This window comes from Eptatretus burgeri, chromosome 3, assembly GCF_056783735.1.
Source record: "Eptatretus burgeri isolate ZD-2024b chromosome 3, Ebu_testis_v1, whole genome shotgun sequence".
NCBI classification, from domain to species: domain Eukaryota; kingdom Metazoa; phylum Chordata; class Myxini; order Myxiniformes; family Myxinidae; genus Eptatretus; species Eptatretus burgeri.
This window is the reverse complement of record NC_140963.1, coordinates 41,625,988-41,644,262: the sequence shown is the minus strand read 5'-3', so window position 1 is coordinate 41,644,262 and position 18,275 is coordinate 41,625,988. Positions and strand designations below refer to the sequence as shown.

The 18,275-nt window shown below is 44.2% G+C and overlaps 1 protein-coding gene across 2 annotated transcripts in view; it reads left to right on the top strand.

Annotated features, from left to right (window-relative positions):
* The window catches only part of LOC147029763 (NADH-cytochrome b5 reductase 3-like), a 36,085-nt gene that overhangs the window by 17,041 nt on the left and 769 nt on the right, over nucleotides 1-18,275 (top strand). For both annotated transcript variants that reach the window (XM_085873082.1, XM_085873081.1), the window contains exons 3-8: nucleotides 5,147-5,219; nucleotides 5,525-5,631; nucleotides 6,012-6,141; nucleotides 6,346-6,429; nucleotides 15,292-15,377; nucleotides 17,026-17,125. In XM_085873082.1, coding sequence (XP_085729208.1) covers nucleotides 5,147-5,219; nucleotides 5,525-5,631; nucleotides 6,012-6,141; nucleotides 6,346-6,429; nucleotides 15,292-15,377; nucleotides 17,026-17,125 — 580 coding nt within the window. The remainder of the gene's footprint in view (nucleotides 1-5,146; nucleotides 5,220-5,524; nucleotides 5,632-6,011; nucleotides 6,142-6,345; nucleotides 6,430-15,291; nucleotides 15,378-17,025; nucleotides 17,126-18,275) is intronic.

The window sequence follows — 18,275 nt, the reverse complement described above, 5'->3', positions numbered from 1 at the left end:
CGGGGAAGCTACCAAGAATGTACCGGCTAGAAAAACAGATTGTTGTGGGATAACGTCCTGGCTAAGCTCGGAAACGAACCATGCTGGACCAATGAAGGGAAATATGAAAATGAGCTGGAAACATTTCTACACAAGCATTTCTTTACAATCAAGCGAGGAAAGGTATGTGGCACAGTGAATTGGGTTTATTGGTATGTACAGCAGAGGATAGCAAGGAATTTGTGGGGTGTGGAAAAAGGCAAGCAATTTACAAACGCAGACTTGTCCCGTTAGAACTTGTACAATCTTAATTTATGCTATGACAGGCACAATATCCCCAAAACACACACACACACACACACACACACACACACACACACACACACACACACACACACACACACACACACACACACACACACACACACACACACACACACACACACACACACACACACACACACACACACACACACACTAGATATAGTTCAGAACGAAAGAGAGCAGATTAGGACAAGCAATACCTGATGCAGTCAGCCGACCAACGCAACCCAGTATGCTTAGGGAGAGGTAGGAGGGAGAAATACTGGTGTCTACGGTGTGAGAGTGGAAGGTGTGGTGTCGTGCCAGAGGAAAATGGGATTGCGAGTCAGTAATGATGCTCTTTTGTGCATCCAAATGGGATTAGGTAGAGGGGTGGAAAGCGAGAGAGGGGAGGCGACAGATCCCAAAGCTAGTTGTGTATAGGTCTGTGAGTGTAGCATGTACCTCCGTGGGATGCTCCGCTTGGGCATTCCCACCTTGAGGGTGCGTTATCTCTGGCTTTGTCACTTTGCTGGGGCTCTTGGCAATGTGTGTTCCGCACTGGCCCTCAAGAAGAACAACGTCACAGTTGCACACCAACCGCGAGTGAAGTGCAGAGGCAACGAGGAGTAGCCAACGCAGAGCCGAGAGGAGCAGAGAAGAAGAGGGTGAAGCAGAGAGCGAGCGGCTCTGCGCTTCGCCTTTTATAAGCGTGCAGGTACCCAAGTGAACTGCAACCCCCAGCTCGTCTCTCTCCTTGGCTGTGAGGGTCCAATAAAACACCTGTGTTTTATTTTTGTCTGTGTGTGTGTCCGTGTGTGGCACCGTCTCTAAGTAGAACTGTTTAAGTGTTTATTCCATCATTGTAAATCCTGCTGTGTATATCCGCGATAAGTTTGCTCTGTGTTCTTCTTGTTGTAAATAAACCATTATTAGAAATGTTGCCAGTTTGTTTCCGTCCTTTCTTTAATTCGTCCAGCATGGCTGGGATCTGAGTTTTACCTGGTTCTTTATACCCGATAATCGGTTCATCCTAGCCGGTACGTTCTTGGCAGGCCCGCTCGATTGCATCCGAGCTGGAAAGGTAGTTGGCAGCTGGTAGTCGGTCGAGTGATCCGGTTCGGGCAAGACGTGCCGAGTGCGTGGATCCCCGGTGGCCAAGACCGCGTGGTTACTTAGGTAAATTGGTTCCAGACAAAAAGACCCTATGCCACGCGGTCGAGATATTGGCGTTCCACGGTCGGTTCAGTGACCCGCCAGCTCACGGAATTATCTCGAGCGATGGCCTACAATTCCGGGGATTTTGGTGCGAGACGACGTAACCTCCCCCACCTAGTGGTCGTTCTCACCACCGGACCCTGGCCCGCAACAGTTTGGTGTCAGGAGTTCGGATTTCGAACCCCTCCGCCTCCATAAAGAAATTTACGGGATTCAGACCAAGGGTGTGCTTGGCAACCCCCTCCCCCCACCCCCTTCCCTCCGAAATTAAGAGCAGTCAAATTTTATTTAATTCTCGGTACGAACCATGGCGGACCAAGACGAGCTGGTACAGGTGGGTTCTGATATAATGGTAGAGGCATCCGTGGCCCAGCACAACAACATGCAGGTCGACCTTTCCCTGCAACCAAATCCAGAGGTAACATTGGGGGCAACGGCGACAATGCCGGAGCCCCCCCCCCCCCGCATCAAATTTCCCCTTCGGAGGCAATCCCTGTCAGATCCACGCCCGATCGTGGCGGATCGGCTCCAAACCTCTTGGCCCGACTGCCTACTGGGCGCACAACGCGAGACTCATCCTAACTAACTCTCCTCCACTGATGTCACGCCCAACAATCATCCACTCCGGGGGCGTGGTTTGCTAGTTGTCACCGCTGGAGGCGGGGTTTCTTGCCTGCTTGGACGTGCAGCCCGGTTGTTGTTTTAAGGACTTGATCCCTTTTTATCGCCGGTCTTGAAATGCAAAAACATGGGAAAAGGTCATTGGGGGCAATCACAAACTGGGAGAAATTGTCCTTAAATCCTACCTAATTTAGGACAGCACCACCCCTCCCCCTCCTCCCCCCCCCTCCCCGTGTGGTGACTCGTAACACTTAAGCTCACAGTTTCCCTACTTAATTTGCATTGAGATGTCTCCAACACATCCACAGACCAGCTACTCTTTTTACTCCTATCTTTCCTATGAAATTCCTCCATCTACCCCACAAACATAACAGTATTTCTTGTGAAATTGATCGTACTGGTATATAAGGGATCTTTTTTTATTGATTGATAAATCAGTTCTATAACTCCACCACTGATGCAGCACATGCACCACCCAAGGACACCACAGACAAAATGGGTGAAGAATGCTTTGTCCCACCGTCACAGGATGACCAGGTATCCTGTGTGTTATGGGATCTTCCCGTTTAACACTTTCCCGGGACCCCATTTGTATTTGCCAAAGCTCAAATCGCCCATGCACATGTGCGAGTAGCTCGGCAGAGATAAAGTGACGTTTGTTTCTTCTGCTTAATCGTGGGGGACACGGCCCGGCACAACATCTTCCCTCAATCATGGCGAATGACCTCACGACTGTACAACTGCCAAGGATGGGTCAATGATGGGCACATTTGTGGAAAATTGAAAATTATTTGCCTGTTGAGTTAAATTTAAGGGCGTAGCCAGGCTGAGGCAGACGAGGCAGTTGCCTCGTCGCTCATTTCCTGAAATATGATCTGGCCTGAGCCCTCTGGCCACCTGAGCTCCCTGGGAGTAAACTATCAAAGCTACCCGGCAGTGCTCTGAATACTCTTATCTCCACTCCTATCACAATGGTGGGTGCTACGCGCACCGTCACATCAACCAACTTCACCTCTTTTCACCTCATCGCTTTTGGACCTCTGGCTACGCCCTTGAAATTGTACAGTGATGTAACCCGTAATTATAATATGAATATGGCGGTCGACTTCCAAGTGTGGTGTCGCAGCAAAGTGTGAAGAAGAAGAGGAAGAAGAATATTACCAACTTTATAAATCAGAAAAAAGACACAAGGGATAGATTAGCGTCGAGGTGGTCTGAGCGTTTTGGTTCCCCTTTAAGTGATGTCAGATGATGTGAAAAATGATATCAAATGTCCTGTCGCATTCAATAATGAATCTTTGTGTAAAAACTGTTGGATGGATGGAAGCCGTGAGGGATGCAGAAAGCGCGAGCATTGTAAAATTCCATTTCTCCAAGCTAATTGATCCTTTTCAGAGTTATACAACGCTATTTATTAGCTCGCCTGTTCGAAGAACAGAGAGCTATAACGTTACCCCTGGCGTGAGCGTGAAAATGTTAAAGTTTTTGGTGCAAGTTATTTCCTTTCTAATGTTTTTATCGACCACACTATTTTTTTCTGATTACAATATACAAATACATATATTGCTTTAAAATTATTTGGATCAGACTTCACTGCAATGCTTTATAAAAAAAATATTATTCGACTAGTCCTTTTAAAAACGATAAATATATAAATAGGCGAGCATTGGGTGGCTTTAACACCAACTCTCTGGTTAAACCACTGGTGGGCCCGTTGGTCCGTTGGACCAAATTTTCATTGGTCTTCACAGCCTTGTTGCATATCCACCTGCTGTACTGCTTGAGCATTAGCTTACCTTTCACTAAACCCAGATGTGCTTGGGGCCAACGTGGGGATTACATGTTCGTTCTTATTATTGCCATTTGATATTACTATTATTCTTATTATTGTTGTAAATATTATTATTGTTAATTAATATATGTTTTGTTGCAATGTTGTCATTGTTTTTGTTAAATATTTTGTAATTAGAATGAATGCCATGTTGTGGTCGAAGGACATATTATGCTGCTTTATATAACTTAACATGGCATGTGTTTAAAACATGGGAATGCGAACAGATTTTTTTTGGAGTATAGTCAGTCGTGTCTTAAAGGGTCTACAGGTTCTACAGTCTTTGGGGTCTTTTGGGTTCTCAGGAACTTTTTGGGACTTTTGGGTCTTCAGTGTCTTCTAAGTTTGAAGGGATCTTAACAGTCTAAAGGGTCAAAAGGTAAATTCCAATCGTGCGTAATTAATGAATAGATATAAAACAATCCTCATACATACCACACACGCACACACGCACCTCATCCATTTATAGTAAATACATCTTCAAGGGACGCGATTGCAAATAAGAACAGAACTGTACACCACTTACCTCCTGTACTATTATTATAGGCAAGCACTCGAGACATCAAAAACATCATTCGGAGTAATTGTTGAGTAACTGGTGTCCCTTTAAGTTGACAAAGCTACAGGTACCAAATCAATCACATCAAAATGAACAATAAAAAGGCAAATTTAATTTCTTTAACAATGGCAACTCATGATTTGTTTTCCCCTCCCAACATGTAGTCAAGTCGTGGTCAGAAGATGCTCAGAGTGCATCCGAGAGCATCTAAAATCCCAAAGCTTCCAGAGTTCTTTAGCGAGCCCAGGACCACAAGCTTTGTGGCTTCATGCTCACAGCATATGAGATATTATGTACCCATTCACTTCATTTCTGGACTCCACCCCCCCCCCTTTCAAAAAATTCCTGGATCCACCCCTACCATGGTAGATTAAACATTGATGTTCGTATCTGTCTTTGTTTCATTCGAATATATTTATCTGTTTTGGAGAAAAAAGATCTGGGGCATTACCCTTTAACATGTCCTCACAGATTCGAGACTATGTGGATGAGTACATTAGCGTGACCTCTTTCATGTTTATTTAAAAAAAAAAAAATTTAAGCTCTTCCGTGCTTCTTTGGTCAGTAGTAAAAATAGATCAAAGGAGTGTTCAAGCCAAAAATAAAAGATAACGTTGCTGCAATTCTGTTTGCAGATAATATCTCATGACACGCGACGCTTTCGTTTTGCTCTTCCCTCAATGCAGCACGTGCTTGGCCTACCAGTTGGTATGTATGTTGGGGAGGGACTTTAGGAAAGAAGTTAATGAGTAGCCAAATTTGTTTCACGTCGTCCTGTCCTAACTGTTATTGACCATTCTGACACAATTCATTCGTGTTAGAACTTTCAACCGCAAGTTTTCAGCTCAGCTACCAGCTGTTTATCCTGGAAATTTAAAGTACTTCATTGCACTTGTACTTTGTTTTCAATTGACATTTCCTTACTTTGATCTAGTTTTGCTGATGTGCGTGGAGAAATTGTATTGGAACGGAACAGTGATATTTCCTTCTATTTGTGCATGCCCTTACGACAGGTCAGCATGTCTACCTGACCGAGAAGATCGACGGCAGCTTGGCAATTCGTCCGTACACCCCGGTGTCCAGCAATGAGGACCTTGGATTCGTTGACCTTGTTGTCAAGGTTACTGCTTTAATTTCAGATCTAAAACAACTCTTGATTTACCACAAACATGTTTCTTTCACATTAATATGAACACTGACAATCATCTGTGTATTATGCATGCATGGCGAGTGGAGGGTTGAGGGGTTGTGGTGCTTAAACGGGAAAATTCAAATTGAGAATGAGATGATGGGAGCTTGGGGGAATTCGAGGGGAGTTGAATAAGAAGGGAAATAAATTTGGGAGGAAAGAGAGAAGCAAACGTATTGGGGGTAAGCGATTGCCAAAAATTCTGCCATGTTTGTATGCGTAATAAATAGATGTGCCCTGATTTAGCTGTTTTGAGAAATGCAGTTTTTCCGTGGGGTTTCCTCCACAAACTATCTCTGCACTCACGACAGGTGTACTTCAAAAACTCGCACCCAAAGTTTCCTGAGGGGGGAAAGATGTCACAGTATCTGGACAGCATGAAGATTGGAGACACCATTGACTTTAGAGGTCCAAATGGTCTTCTCGTTTACCAGGGAAAAGGTACGATCGACTCATCATTGCTCACCTTCACCCTTCTACCACCTGTTGTCTTCCAAAGCTTCTCCAGTGGGTAAATGACTCATGTGGTGTGATTTGTGATGTTTCTCTAAACATTTGCCTTATTAGCTCTGGTTTTGAATCCGAGATTATTTTCTGCGCTGACCTCGTATGAATGTCTAATTCTCTTCAATCGGGTCCTTCTAGGAAAATTTGCCATTCAGCCAGATAAGAAGTCAAAAGCAAAGATCGTGGTTGCACAGCACGTGGCGATGATTGCTGGTGGAACAGGTGTGTGTCAAATATTGGAATGCTGGACTCGTGCATATATATCGGTATGTAAAAAAACCTGGCAACCTGAAGGTGTACATACAACCACAGTAAATGTATCAGGATATGTGAATGTAATATGTATATACCAGCTGAAATACCCGGCATTGCTCAGGGAAGTTCAATGAAATATGTATTGAAATATTTCCTGCATGACATATTGGGGAATGTTGGCCTAATCGTTTTGTATGAATTACCAATCGTAGGTGTTGCAAAATGTTTTTGGACCGCTTTCCCTTCTTTTAACTTATTGGTTTACGAAAAAATAAGTGACCACTATATTCGTTATTGGTGTGTGTCTGTCTGTCTGTCTGTCTGTCTGTCCCGAGCATAGCTCCATGGGTTTTGATCCGATCCTGATAAAATTTTGGTGGGAGGTTTATATCATGATCTAGTTGTTTTCCTGAGAATGGGCGTGGTGTGCCCATTATGGGCGGAGCCACGCCCAAAAAACGTGTTTTTAGGGGGTAGCCGATTTCAATTTGCATCTTCTCCTAGGGGGTTTGTCGAATGTTTCCTTCTCGTCGGAATGTTGAGCCCCACGGAGCTCGTTTTTTTTTTTTTTTTTTTTTCCCATTTTCGTCCTAAGGTCAAGGTCACGAACTTAGACAATTGCGAATTTTGACATAAAAATCCATCTTCTCCGAGGGGGTTTGTCGAATCTGGCAGGGGTTTCGGTATTTGGTTAGCCCAATGGCAACTGCATAGCCCCACAGAGCTCGATTTATTTATTTATTTATTTATTTTTTTTCATTTTCGTCACAAGGTCACGAACTTAGAAAATTGCGATTTTTGAGATAAAAAAATCATAAGACTGCCCAAACTTTGAGAGCTAGGATGACAATATTTTTTATGCATAATCTTGAGGTCATTCCCCACCAAAAGTCTTGAAACCATTATGCTCTATCTCGAACACCTTGCCCGTGGCGCCCCCTTCAAGTTTGTTTTTACGCTGATTTCATCAAAGTATGGATAATCTGAGGAGTGCGAAATGCCATATAGCCTATATGACATTATATTGTTTCTGGAATGTTCTCGAGGAAGTATTGCACCAAAGGTCATAATCCTTGACCTTTGACCTTTAAAGTTCACAAAGGTCAAATTTTCAAAGTTGTGGGAATCGAACCGGGTTTTCGACCTTCTTCGACGAACTAACTCCAATTAGCTATGTCACGTATTCTGTTTCCCTATTTTAATGTCCACAACATTGTTTTGTGACCTTTAAAAGTTGTGCAAAGGTCAAATTTCAAAAGTTGTTGAACGAAACTGGGTTTTCGACATTTTGCAGCTAATAACCCATCGGCCGTACCACATCATGTTGATCATTTTTATAACTTGGTCAAAAATTATCACATTGTCTCATCCTTGACTTCTGAAACGATCTACATCGTCAAATACCGCTCGTGAACCATCGTCGTCTCCAGACTTGTTTATATTAATTTTATTTTTTTTAAATACAACAAATCGCTGCAACCTCAACGTGTGATCTTCACTAAACATTACTTGATCACTCCCAGGAAAATCCCAGGCAGTGAATAAGAACATACTCATTCGAGGCCGGAAGTGTTATAATAAACCTGTGTAAAGCTATATCTATATTAATATTTCGGCACGCCCATTTTTTTGTTCCACCATCATATTTTTGTTACTGCATGAAATGAAACAAGCTTTGACATATATATATATATATATATATATATATATATATATATATATATATATATATATATATATATATATATATATATATATATATATACATACATACATACATACATACATACATACATACATACATACATACATACATACATACATACATACATACATACATACATATTGTTGTGGTTGAGGAAATTCGCAAACCACCATTCAGCTCCCGTAAGCGAGATATCTCTGTAAGTACATGTGTAGTTAGCCCCAAACCCGTTGTTTAGAGGGAATAAATGTGATTCATTTGGGCTGCGACCCTTTAAGATAGCCGTTTTTCTGTTCTATCTTTATTTTGAACCAACCACGTCTCAACCGCAACGCCACTTCACAACAACAACGCCAACAGCCACGACCTTTACCTTCACAACTCGCTCTCGCAAACATCGCATCACCACCATGGCCATCACCGCCACTTTAGGCCCTCCACCACCTTCACCTCTCCTCCTTCTGCAGCCATTCCCGCGCCGCTTGTGAACGCCGAGCGTCAGGCTGTCCTGGCCTCGTGCGGGACGCGTGCTGAGCCGCGGGTACAAAGAGCGGCCTTTCCGAGGGGAAGTCGGATCAGTAATTCAATCACGCCCACTTCCGATCCGTCCAATCATTAAGCGCGGGGCGATTTGGCCCCGCCTCCAGGTGCGTCTGAGTAGAATCGATATATGCAAATTCTAGGATCAGGGGAGGTTATCGCCCACTTTTCCTCCGTCCAATGGGCGAGCGTGGCTCCGCCCCGAGTTCATCCTGATCCGGAAATTTGCATATGGTTTCTCCTGCCGTACTATAAAGTGCCGAGCGCGGGGCGAATTCAACCAGCTTCTGTTTCGGGCTCAGGCGAGTTGGAGAGGTGTGGCGGCGGCGAAGTGTGGCAGCAGCAGTCAAGACGGGTCTGGAGGAGAGTCGGTCTGTCGGGGAGCTGCAGAGAGGGGAAGCCGGGAACGCGGTCGAGGTCGCTCGTCGCGGGACCCAAGCAAGCCAGCTATCCTCTTTCCCCAGAGCATCAACAACCCCCCCCCCTGTTTCCCCCGGCGCTGAGATAGTGCGAAAAGGGGGCCCCGTTTCCACCCCATTCCAAGCAGTGCCAACGAAACCCGTAGAGGAGTGCGGAGTCGGGGCACCGCCGCCATTTTGCGGCTCATCACAAGACGGGTAGGCTCCACGCGGTCTCGGCCCCAGGCCCGTCTGCCCCCTTGTCGTAGAGGGTGGCCCCTTTTCTTTTGCTTTTGAGTATGTGTTGTCGGCGCAGTCTGTAAAGTAAAACTGTGTAAGTGTTGCCGTGTGCTCGCGTAGTCGGTAGTAGATCTGCATTGTGTTTCTTTTGTTGCAATTGCTTTTGGTGCATAATTGTTGTGTTTCTTTTACATTTACTTTTGGTGCATAATTGTTGTAATTGTATATGTGTGCTTTCCGTTTGCCGCGGAATAAATGTGCCTTATGTTGAACTGTTTTTCCCGTTTCGCTTCGTCTTTTCTTTAATTGAATCTCCATCTTACTTCACGTAAAGGGTTGGTAGTGGGCTAAATACGCCCGACAATTAATCGGAACCGTCGAGGTTGACGATAACACCGCTCTGTTATCCCGATAGTACGGAACGGGTCGCTTAAAGTGGCCCGTGTCCGAAGTCGACCTGCGGCGAGGTGCGATCGCCCGGTCTACCCTCCGTGTGGGTACTTCGGTAGGTCGAATTTCGTGAACAACCCTATCCCACGTGGGGGGCCGATTAGCACGATCGTGGTGAGGCCGAAAGGCCCACCCGTGACTAGTTCCCGGCGTTAGTCCGAGAGGGTTACGACGGAATTGTCCGTCCGGTGGGTGACGTGCCGCGATTCGAGTTACGTGGCCGCTCGCACGCCAGCGGGCTCGAATTCGCAACAATATATATAGTAATGATATTATTGTCTTCCTTAAGATGGCCCCTCAAAATTCGTTTTGATAATTATGGTAGTTAAACAGTTCAAAAACTCCATTTGCAAAATGGGAGGAATTATTGCACAAAAAAGAAATTAAAATGTTTCCAATTTTTTAGAGGACCACTTAGATGAGTTCGGCTCATGGAATCACGCTCCATTTGGGGAGAAAACAGTTGAGTTCATACCTGACAAATTTGCACTTTCCATGTGCCGTAGTTTCTTCACAAAACCATGACTTTCTGACTAAGTACAAAGTATTTCTTTGCTTTTTTATACATGGTTGCCGTTTTGAAATTTTCATCGACCGATACCCGCTGCCCAGCCGGACCAACTGCCAACAAAGTATCGCCCGGTCAGTTACGGTTAAACCCAAAATCATGATCATCGTTTTTGTGTGGAGGTGATTACTGAGAGTGTACTTGGGTCTTTTCCGGGTGGATGCGGGATTGAGCACGTGCACATAAAAATCTGGCAACCCAACTTGAATTGAACAACAATGGCCGCTTGATCCTTGAAATTTGAACCGACAGAAATAGCCTTCAAGCCTTCAGTGCTTCAGTGAGCCTTGAGTCTACCGCTCCGTAAAAGTACTTCTTCAACCGTCTCACAAGTAAGAGTTCGATCGTGATGGCAGATGCCAATAATAACAAGGAATATGAAGACTCCTCAAGTCACTCCTCTGATGAAAATTCTGTTGCAAGCTCCCCCCCCCCCCCCCCCAAGTCCAAGCCCGAGCCTTGATCCTAACAGTGATATTGAACATCCTCATAAATCAATGGAAAAAAATGATATAATATATTGTTTAAAATACATTCATGCTATCTGTCTTTTACCAAATGTTGCCAGTAACGCCCGTCGAAGACTGGCACCTTTCTCGTTTATAATAATAGGTGCACGTATAAACACTATACTAATTAAATTCAAAGGCAATGTGTCAGTGTGTCTCCTCCATAACTCCAAAACCATGAAAACTAGCAGCCTGAAACTTTCCATGCACACTAAGAACACTCCAAGGAAGTGCAAGAGTGAAAATTGGGTGTTTAGGTTAATTAAAACGCCTCTTTTGAAGATAATTAACGGCCTTATTTAAATATATCCTTCATCAGGCGATCCTCGGCCACCTCGCTGTCTGGGGTCTTGAGGCGTTTCCTAGATAACCTCGCTGGGGTCCGAAGCCGCCATGTTTTTCTGGCCTGCTCATCAATGCTTTGACTTGGAACAGGCCACAACGATTTCTTAATGATTTTTTTTTTTTTTTTTTTTAACTTTCCTCACTCATATTATCGAATGCCTGTTCATCATGGCTATGAATCGCTGGGTATATTGCAATGCTTATAAACGCCTGGAGATGCCAGCATTCATGGCTTTATTTAATTTGTGAAAATGAATAACCGAGGAAATCTCTTCAACTAAACAGAATTACAACATACATGAAAGCTCCAGATTTGAAAATATCAGCAGTTCTGACTCCTAAAAAAAAAAAAAAGTGATTTGCCCAATTCGGACATTGCACAGGTGTTTTTGGGTGCATAGTTAGATCGATGGCAATTGGTAATCGCTTGCCAAGCCAGGCGTTCCGTGGGGGTGCTTGAGTGCTTAATCCACTTTCTGAGCTGTACAGTACAGTTCGTGTTTCGATCGGGATGTACAGTCGACATTTACGACAAGGTAGAGGTACGTTCACTGCACACACGGACGTGGTACATATCGGTAGCTTTGGATCTATACGCCCTCTCCGCGGGTTTGTGTGGACATGCCATGCCTGTTATGCGTGCCATGGTGGCAAAGTTTCATCCCATATCTTATGGAGATTTCATCAGGTTCTCCTTTGTCTTTGCACCTGTTTCTAAAGCATTTAGTTATCAGATTTGCTTTGCAAAGGATATATGTTTCTCTTTGTGAGTTTCAAAGCAAAATATATTTGATAATACCCGATTTCTGAGTTGTTTGCAGCATTAACGTGTTTTCTAAATTACCGAGTCAATTTTTTCCACCTGTCACACGCAGCTGTTTAAAAAGAATAATGTTTGTGAACATCTCCCTGAAACGTCAATATGAATGTAACGTTTTTCGGTGAAAGCTAATCAAGGTTTCTGGGTTGTAGACAGTACGTACTGTTGTCGATAATCACACTGACTCCAACCTGCTGATTCCCGAAAAATTGCCGATATCAACCGTGTGTGTTTGTGTTTGTGTTTGTGTTTTGTTCACAGAGCATAACATTCTCTCTTACTCCCCAACATAAACACCGCGTCTGGGCGGTGTTCATGTCCAGACGGAAGTTTGTCTCTGGGTGGTGTTTATCTCTGGGCGGTATTTATAGCATGACCATTAGAAAATGGATTTCAGACATTATTTTGTTTCCATCTTCACTGTTATTCGATGCAGAATCATTTTGATGAGACAATATGAATCGTAATTAACGCTCCACCACACATCTGCCTTCCCTTCCTCTCACTACCTCCCACACCCTCACTCTCCCTCCCTCCTCTTTCCCCCTAGATCTCCTCACTCCTTCCCCCTCGATCTCCTCACTCCTTCCCCCCTTCCCCTCGATCTCCTCGCGCTTTCCCCCTCGATCTCCCCGCGCTTTCCCCCTCGATCTCCCAACTCTTTCCCCCTCCATCCATCTCTATCACCCCCCTCTTCCCCCCCCCTCCCCACCATCCAATCTCAGTGTTCCCGTCAGTGAAGCGACTTGTGTGTGTGTGTGTGTGTGTGTGTGTGTGTGTGTGTGTGTGTGTGTGTGTGTGTGTGTGTGTGTGTGTGTGTGTGTGTGTGTGTGTGTGTGTGTGTGGTTGATTGGTATCTACATATGTGGGTTTCAGAATGTGGATCTACCTTCATTTCAGTAAGGGGTCATTATTCATGGACTGCATCAAAAAAGGGGTCTGAAGGGTTCTACAGAGGGAGTTTATGGGGTAGTAGGTGGGGGGAGTGAGTGTGTTGCCTCCCCAAAAAGTTATTTTCTTTCTTCTCAAACGATACACGCAATTCCGATAAAACTTCATGCCGACCTTCATCACTGATGGCGTACCAAAATTTGTTCATGACATTAGAAAAATCTGGCTCTTCGGGGATTTAAGGGGGGGTCGTCTCCCAAAATATGTATTTGCTTTCTTCTCCAAAACGACACAAGCAATTCCGATGAAACTTGACTGTCATCTTCACCACCCATGATGTACCAAAGTTTGTTCACGACATGAAATTTTTTTGGGTCTAAGGAGTTCTACGGGGGGGGGTGTTGCCCCCCCTCCCAAAATAGGTATTTGCTTTCTTTTCTGAAATCACACATACAATTTCGATGAAACTTGACCACAACCTTTATCACCCATGATGTACCGAGGTTTGTTCATGGCATTAAAAAAATACATCCATAGGTATTTACTTTCTTCTTCATTACGTATTTTGTGGGTCATCCACGCCTACAGTGGTTGCCTGGTTATCTTATCCAGCCACTACCAGGTGAACGCCCAGGGTTATTGCCCCTATGTTTAATATGTCTGTGAGGTTCTTTGTCATCTCATCTGTAGGTCCAGCTTTGGCATTGTTAAGCTTCCATGATCTTCTCACTTCATTCTTGAGGTCTGTGTGTTTGGTCATTTTCTTGATTTCTGCATTGTTTAGTCCATAATCACTCGTATTAATAACTCAATCAGCAATGTTTTCTTCTCTTTTTTTTTTTTGTACTTAAGTGTGATATCTGGTCGCAACGCTTTGTTTTTGATGTTCACGCTCAATGGGATCATTAGGTTGTTGGTGAGCGGAAGGTATAGTACTTCCATGTTTTCAGTGATTACTTTTGGTTCATGTTCCCGCAAATTTTCTGGAACTGGGACATCAAAGTTTTTGCAGATGTGCTTGCGAATTACTTTACAAACCCCATTGTGTCGTTGTGTATACAGCTGTTCTGACATGAGTTTGTTTTTGTGTGTGTGTTCGGTCATTCAGCAGAACATATTTTCTTTACTAACCACACCTCCACCCCTCACGTTTCTCTCTTCTTCTTTTTTTTTCATACTGTCTCTCTCCTTCTCCCTCTCCCTCCAACACACACACACACACACACACACACACACACACACACACACACACACACACACACACACACACACACACACACACACACACACACACACACACACACACACACACACACACACACACACACACACACACACCCTCCTCACCTCTCTCCCATGGTATGGCAACATTTGGTGAGGCATAGCTCTCCCCACCTCCCCCTACCTCGCTCTTCCCTTCTTCCCCTCCTTCCTGCTTCCTCCTTCTCTCCTCTTTTCCCCTCTCTCTCCCTCCCCTCCCTCCTCTCTCAACCCCCCTCCTTAATACCCCCGTCAATGAAGCGACGAGTGGTATTTTGCTAATTCTTAAATAATTGTGTTATGTTTGTTACTCTCGAATCCTCCGGTACTTGTCTTGACTCCGTTGAGCTATTACAAAATCCGTCAACATCTCACCTGCTCAGCCACTTCCATCAATACTCTCGGTTGCATATTATCGTTTACTTCCTCCACTCCAACCTGGATCTTCTGTAAAAGCCATTCCTCACCACCTTGATATATACTCTCAGCTATTGGCAATTCTCCTGACTGTTCTTGTGTAAAAGTTGAAGAAAAACACCTGTTTAATAAGCCTGCCATCTCACTTTCATCACTAACCACTCTCCCGGTGCTATTCCTCAATGGGCCCACACTGGTCCTCACCTGTTCTTTTCCCCTGATGTACTTAAAGAAAGCCTTGCTATGATGTTTAATATTCTTAGCCATGTCCTTCTCGTACTCTTTTGGCATATCGAGTTATTTTCGTAACTTGCCTCTGTTTACTCCGAATGTAAATAATGTGGACGAGTTATGACAAAGCTCGGTGGACGAGTTGGTTCAGTGATGAGAACAAGCCGATGAGATTTTAGTTCAGGTGCGAATCCAGATCGGGCCTATCAGTGGGAAACAAGACATAAACAGTTCAGCCTGGTGGAGGAATGCGTTCTGCTGAGTGCCATTTTAGCTTGACATGCAGAACAGACATAAATGTAAATTATACCTTTGGTATTTGCTTAGTGAAATAATTAAGATTATAAAAAGATTGAATGAACTGATTAATGAAACAGGCATGGGAGTGAGGGGGGGGGGAGTTGAATGAATCAGTCCATTCTGTAAAATTAAATCTTAACACTTTCCTCTCGTAGGAATTACTCCGATGTTGCAGCTTATCCGGCATATCGTAGCAGATCCAGGAGACAAAACAAAATGCTCACTTCTCTTCGCAAACCAGGTCAGTGATTATTATAATAATAATAATAATAATAATAATAATAATAATAATTTGTTGTCATTATCCTTGTTTTTGATTACCAGTTTTTTTCTTTTCATAAGGAAACTTAGACATGAGGTTATTTGGCCCATCTGTGTTTGATACCAGCCTTTGATTTATATTGTCTTTGAACATGTTATGTGGAAAGGGAGGAGGTGGGGTTCATAGATAGATTGTGTTACGAATCGTATGGACCGAGTGATCGAGTCGGGTCGTATTACTCTTGTTTTCGATATTTATCAGAGGTGAGTCGTTTTGTAAAACATCCACTGAGGGGGCAGTGATCGTAAACCATAGAGCATGATGAGGCAAGATTGTTGTGCAAAACCTCCTGTAACAAGTGAGGCCACGTTGGAGGACTTGTGGGCACAAGGGCACCGGAAAGTGCTTCGTGGACTTGAAAGGAAACGTCACAAACTGTTTGAAGGTGGACTGCAAGCCGTGGTGGCGTAGTTGGCCGTAGAGCCCTGGAGAGGGGCAGCACACATTTTTGAGGCTCCACCCCACATGGCGGCACTGTCCAAAGTCGCTGCTCACACCAGCGGGTGGCCAATGAGAGGAACTCGCCGTGCATGAGGGCGGTCCCGGAGATGGAAAGGGCAGTGTCCGTGCATGCCTGCAGCAATTGGACCTTGGACTTTGAGTAAAAGAGATTCCTCCCTCTGCTTGGCCACACATTTTTGTTTCTTGGCCAAATCGTCACCATTCATCCTCTCCTCTTCCACCCAGAGTTGCACTTCGCTGGTCACGTCAGCCTGCATGGCCATCATCGTCCTGCAGCCACAACCAGCTCATGCCAGCCTCAAGTCCTCACCTGTTCTGTTCTAGTTGTACGTAACATTGCGTGTTTTTTCTTTCATTCCTGTCTGTGTCTGTCGACAACCAGAGCTGTGCCGTTATATATTGATTGTCCTGTCTTCCCTTTTCCTCGACTACTTTGTAAATAATCTCCCCTCCCCTTTCCCTTTTAAATCTAAGAAGCATTTGCCCGCCTTTTGCTTCCCACGTGTTCCACCGGCACATTCAACTTTTATTGGAACGATTCTTGGTAAATCATAATAGGTAGCAATTGAACACGGTAACTTAGATCGTTTTTGGCATTCACGGAGGCCTTTCTCAGTCGTCCGGCTCAGTTGATCTGTGTTGACGGACCGTCTGATGCAATAGTATTTACTCTTGATGACTCCGCGTAAGTTGCCCATGCCCGCACAGGAATAATGCAAATGGTGTCTTCTGTCATCGAGCCGGCAAGCTTGGAGCAACAATTCACATTTATTGCCACATCTAATGCAATTCAAATGCTCTAATGGTGGCGAGGTGCTCCATTTGAAACTGTTTGTTCGATATATGTAACTTTTGATGCCTCTGGTCCGTAATAAAAATTTGTATGGTGTCAAAGCCAGTGACCAATTGCAAATTAATCGTAGGATTTACGATTTTCTTTCTTCAACCCAAAAGTGATACCAAAATACTTTCGTCAATCGCTTTGTTAATCCTGTTTGCATCCCTAACTCGTAACATTGTTTCATCTCTTATCTATTTTAATAAATACACTGAATCTTGTATGTGCTGAGTGTTGCGCTTACAACCTCGTCTCTTCTACACCAAGACCGAACAGGATATTCTGCTCCGAGGTGAACTTGAAGAACTTGCATCGAGCCACCCAGATCTATTCCATCTTTGGCTCACTCTTGATCGACCACCTGAAGGTGCTTTGCTCCAGTTTGCCACTGCAACCATGCCCACCCCCACCCCCACACTACCCCTCTTATATCCAAACTGTAGGGTCTCCACGGTGTCGGGTCTCTTTATCGTCATTGTTATTGTCATTATTTTTATGTCCATTCTTGCATCTACACCACAAGTCACACCGCTTCGTTTTGTTGCATTTTGCTTTTGTTCTTCCATAATCCTTTCTTGTATCACGTAAAGGGTCAATGCTAAGGTGAGGATCAACATGATGAAGCTATTCTGGAAACCTTTTTTGTATTACCCCTTAAATTCTACGTTTGTGCACCAGTCAACAGGGTCTGAAGAATTCAGAAAGTATATAGTTGTCCTGAGACGAACATTCTGATTCAGATGTGTCATACTCTGTTGCAGAGCGTCGGTGCTACAGAAGCAGTTTCTTGGCAAGCGTTTTACTGGGTGGTTTGCCATTGCTTTTCCAATAGTAGTTAGGGCAGGAATTTAAAATTAGTTCAGGTTGCCGGTGATAGCTCGCCTACACTTCATGAAGGACACTGTGGGATCTTTAACGTCCACCAACTAATGCTACCAGATGAGCCGCCCAGTTTAAAGTCCGTTTGAGGGATGGGGCACGCATTTGATCAATCAACCTGCCTGTGAAACACCAGGATGACCGTTTATAGCTGGGATGGGATTTGAACCCAGGGTAGACAACTTAGAGGTGAGTGTACAAACCTCTATAATCTCGAGTCTAGGCCACCCTATTAGCTCAAGAATAACATGCATAGTTAAATTAAACTTGTCCAAATAACGTGTTTTTTTCGATAAAATAATGGCAAAGTACAAGCACACAATTGGCCAGGGAATTTTGGAAGGGTGTGACTGTTACCTATTACAGAACTTGTGGGGGAAGGGGAAGTATCTGTTGATCTGACTGCAAACATTCGGACACAAAAATAGACTGTGTTCCACTGTGACAAAACTCATGGTCCTTTGATCGGCCGATGTCCAATCGGCATGTTGGATTCGTCAAAAGTTGCGTTTATTTACAATATAAGACGCAGGGGTTTGAGCTTGAGATCTGTAGAGTTTGCTAACTACTTGTTTTTCCTTGACTTCCCAATATGTGTATATATGTTCAGGTGCTCGTTATTTAAGGTTCACCATTTT